A 4,579-nucleotide genomic window follows, 5' to 3' on the forward strand; every position below is an offset into this window, starting at 1 on the left:
AGCTTTCAGAGGAGGGGCCCAGCTGGGGTGGCGGGAGGCCAGGAGCACCCCGCTTCCCCCAGGGGAGGAGAGGGGACCACCACCCAGAGGAAGGTTCGTGGCCTCCTGAGCACCCACGGCCAGGCTGGCCTCCAGCGCAGGTTTCCCAGTCCATGGCTGCCAGGGCCGGGCAGTTCCAGGGAGGTGCGCTGCGCACAGGTCCCGACCCCGCGCCGAGTGGCCCTGTCCTCCCCGGAGCCCCCTGAGGCAATGACTGTGTGGCTGGGACGGGAGGGGGTGGCCAGAGGCCAGGCCCCTCCCAGAGCTCACCCTAGGCAGCCCCTGAAAGATGGGAGGGTCGGTCCGTGGGCCGGGGCAGGCAGCCCTACTGCCTCCTGTGCTGTCCAGCTGGGTGGTCCACTGGCCAGGAGAGCATCTGCCGGGGCCTCCCCTGCCCAGGCCTGGGTGCCACGTGCCCACCCTCCCTGGGTGATGCGCTTTGCCCCTGCCGCCCCAGTGCACAGGTTCCATGTGACAGTGGCTCCCGGCACCAAGCTGGAGAGCGGCCCGGCCACCCTCCACCTCTGCAATGACGTCCTGGTCCTGGCCAGGGACATCCCTCCGGCCGTTGTGGGGCAGTGGAAGCTGCCTGACCTCCGGCGCTACGGGGCTGTGCCGAGTGGATTCATCTTCGAAGGCGGGACCAGGTGTGGCTACTGTAAGTACGTGGTTGCATGGGGCCCAACCCGGGGGAATCCACCCCGGGCCACACTCAGGAGGCCTGGCCCTGGGGCTGCTCTCCTTCCTGTGGTGCCTGGGGGAGGGAGCAGAGGGCCTCTGGGTCTCCAGAGCCAGGCCCAGGGTCTCAGCCATTCCTGGCCTGTGTGTGAGGTCACCGAGCGGCAGAGCCTCCTGTTCAGATTGAATGGGAAAAAAAAATTAATGGAAGCATTTTGCGAGGGCCAGTGAGCCACCCGTGGGTGCCACATGCAGAAAACACATTGAGGACCAAGTTTCCTCCTGGACACATCAGCCACTGGCCCCCTGGGCCACCTGGAGCTGTCCTCTATGCAGTGGGATGGCCAGGCCGTGGGAAGGGGTGGGCCTGGGCCCCAGGTTTGTGACGGCTGGACACCCGGGCCCTGATCCATGCTGAGTGACCAGCCAGGGGGAAGCAGGGCCAGCGTCTGGCCACCAGGTCTAGGGGCTGAGTGGGTGGTGGGTACTGAGGGGAGGGTACTTCACTCAGAGCCTGAGGTGCCCACTGGGGCACTGTGGGGACAGGCCGAGTTGGGCAGATGGATCAGCACGTGCAGACCTGCAGGCACTGCAGGAGGGAAGAGAACCCTCGTCCCCTCTCCAGAGAGGCTGCTTGTCTGTGCTGGCTGTCATGCGGTGTGGCCTCCTGGGGCCTGGCCTCCTGTGGGGCCTGGGTGACCACAGTCAGCGTGCTCTGTGGGAGGAGTGGGGCCTGGTGAGTGTGTGCCTGGCACCAGCTGGGCTCCCGGGCCCTGATGGGCACCCCTCTGGGTGGAGGAGTGTTAGAGTGCACAGCCACCCTGCTCATACTCTCGTAGCTTCTTGGCAAAGGGAGTAGATCCTGGCCGCGTCAGGAGTGCGGTTGGCATGGGAGGTGGGTGGGAAGGGCGTGGCCCTCACCTGGTACTCGTAAGGCACCACATACCTGGCTCGGTGCGGCTGGGTCCATGAGGGTTCACTGGCCACAGGCTGTAGCAGCACCTCCATCTCTGGGCAAAGCGAATGCAGATGTGGACGCAGGTGGTGCTGGGTGCTGCCTGCTTGGCCCCAAATGGCTCACACTCGGGGCAGCCTCTTCTTCCTTGGGAGCCCCTTGACGGGGGTTTCCTGGAGCTGCTCCAAGCATCTGAGCAGGGAGACTGTGTCCTTGTTTCTCCATGGAGTTCCCAGGTATCGGCTGCCACGGCCAGTGGTGGTGCTGGTGAGGCGCCTCCCACGGGGCAACGCGGGGCCTGTTTCCTTGGAGACCTGCTGGTTGGTCCTGGACAGGACGGAGTAGGGCCCCCTGGGTGTTTTTCCTCTAGACCTCAGAATTTGGAATCCTCTCTCTTGGTGTGGGTAGGCCCCTTTCCCCCATAACCCACCCAGCATGGACCAGTGGCTCCTGGGGCAGAGGCCCGGCGTGTGGGCTTCCAGAAAACCAGGTGAACTCTGAGGGGAATGTCTGTGCTGCACAAGGCCCTGGGTCAGCTCCGCGCTGCAAGAATCTGCCTGCAACTGAATCTGCTGGGTGCCGGGCGGCCTGGCCCCGGCTCCGACACTCTTGGGATTCTGTCTCTCCCAGCTCCAGGCCTTGCTCAGACCCATGGGTCACTGAGAGCTGAGCCCTGGAGTGCACAGGTCACCAGTGGTGGCTCTGAGGGCAGGCTGAGGGCCCTGCCACTCTGCTCGCTCCTTCCTTCCAGCGGGACAGGCTGGCGGCTGCTCTGGTGGTGGACTGGGCTTGAGATGCCACAAACTCCCTCGGCCCAGCAGAGACGTGGGTGCAGTGTGGGCTGCTGGTGGTAGCCGAGGGTCGTCACCTACCACATGTGGGCAGACCTGGCCATCCTGGAGAGGACCTGCAGGCTAGGAGGGCCCTGGGGCATCTGTCCATGTCTTGGGGCTGCTGTAGCAGGTGACCACAAACTCGATGACCTTCATAGTCTGGGGTCAGAAGTCCCAAATCCAAGGCCAGCAGGACCTCACTTAGGGCTCTGGGGAACTGGCCGCCTTCTCACAGCCTGCCGAACTGTGGCCAGGTCACACGGCCTCTGCCTTTGTCTTCTCTGTCTCCTGTAAGGACACTGTCACCGGGTTTAGGGCCCACCTGGGTGGTCCAGGTGGTTTCCTTGAGATCCTTACCCTAATGACATCTGCAAAGACCCTTTCACATCTTTTACAGGCCACCATTCAGACACCATGTCTCTAATTTGAAACATAGCATCTGTGTCCAGAGAGCGGGAGAGGGAGGAGGGGTCATCGGAAGCTCCTAGAAGACCCTGGGGTATAGAATTAACATCCTCTCCCTCTCCCGGCCCCGGCCCGGCCCTGTGACCTCCAGGAACGATGCCTTCCAGCCTCCACCCCAGACAGAGATCCAGAGGGCAGAGGGGACGCTGGCCCCGCGGCTACTTTTCTCCACTGTTTACCTGTTTACCCAGGTGGAGGGAGGCTCCTGGCCACACCCCCAGCCAGGCTCAGTGGTGGGCAGCGGAGAGGTGGGCCCTGGGGAGGGTGGGCCTTGGGAGACAGGGGACTGCGATCCAGGCACTGGGGTGGAGAGAAGGTTCTTCAGAGAGGACCATTCAGGACCCCAGCAAGGGCTGCACGGGGGTCTCGACACCACGTGAGCCCAGCCAGCCACGGCCAGCATCACCCCGGGGTGCTAACAATCCAGCCACCTGGGCAGATCCCAGGCTGCTCCGAGCCTGTGGTCAGAGGCACCTTGGTGACTGCCCCTCGGGGATCCCACCCGGACGCTCTTGCTACCTGACTCCTCCTTACAGGGTCCCCAGGATGAGTTCTCTTGGGTCGGACAGGGCACACACTTAAGAGGACACTGATCTACTTCCACTTCTAAGTATGGACCCTGTGCCGAGCACCATGTTGCTAGGGTCACAGTCACTTGGCGGTTGGTGGCATATTATAAGGTCATGATCTGAGACCTGAGGCCACGGGTGACTCTGACACCTGAAGCACATTTTCATGGTCTCCATGGGGCCACGGGCCGGGGGACTGCAAGAGGAGGGTGGCTGGGAGGGGCGGGAGCTGGCTGTGGCCGGGCCTTGCGTGGGGCTGTCTGGGTGTCAGGGAAGAGCCCCAGCAGGTGGGAGGCCCCAGGTGCAGACAGGTCTGGAGGAAGAGGCTGGGGCCAGGAAGGCTCTGGTTGTGGTCCAGCGCGAGCAGGTGAGGCTGACCCCGGCGCAGCTGTTGGGGCTCCAGGCACACTGAGCAGGCGGTGACGGGCAGGGAGAGGACGGGCGGAGGGGGACGGGCTCTTGCTGAGGTGCTGGTCCAGGACAGGGGCTGGGAGGGACAGTTTGTTCCTGTGGAGCCCCCACCCCATTTGGTGCTCTGCCCTTGGGCAGGGGACAGGTGCGGGTGCAAACATGCCGTACAAAGCCCTGCCCCGGCCCCTTGCTCTGGGCCGTGAAATGACACTTGTGAAGGAGGCCATCTGTGTAGAGTGGTGGCCCTGCTGAGTCAGGGCTCTGGGCTCTGGACCCCTGCTTTGTCCCCATGTTTGTCTTCTCTGCCGGGCTCTCAAGAGTCCACCAGGCCTAGAGCTGCCCGGCTGCCTGAGGGCCCCAGTGTCCAGGGGGTCTTCGGAGCTGGCTGTCGTCCAGGGGGGAGCCCCCTGGGCCATCCCACTGGGCAGACAAGGACACTGAGGCCAGGGCAGCCTGGGTGTTCAGGGGGCGGTTTGACATGGGCAGGCCATGGCTGCCCCGAGTCTCTGTGACTGCCCAGAGGCTGTCCCTGAGCCCCAGGACAGCACTGTGGCGGCTGCCCCTTCCCCAAAGTGGCTTCTGTCTATGGTGAGCCTGTGCTGGCAGGGGAGGCCAGCCCCCCCCCCCCC

At 64.2% G+C, this 4,579-nt stretch overlaps 1 protein-coding gene across 1 annotated transcript in view; it reads left to right on the top strand.

Moving 5' to 3' along the window:
* Dok7 (docking protein 7) overlaps positions 1 to 4,579 on the top strand; it is a 23,465-nt gene continuing 18,886 nt past the window's right edge. Inside the window, exon 1 of the mRNA XM_048783970.1 lies at positions 1 to 697. Coding sequence (XP_048639927.1) covers positions 250 to 697 — 448 coding nt within the window. The 5' untranslated portion in view covers positions 1 to 249. The remainder of the gene's footprint in view (positions 698 to 4,579) is intronic.

The sequence above is a fragment of the Marmota marmota genome, unplaced genomic scaffold (genome assembly GCF_001458135.2).
Source record: "Marmota marmota marmota unplaced genomic scaffold, marMar, whole genome shotgun sequence".
Classification (NCBI taxonomy): domain Eukaryota; kingdom Metazoa; phylum Chordata; class Mammalia; order Rodentia; family Sciuridae; genus Marmota; species Marmota marmota.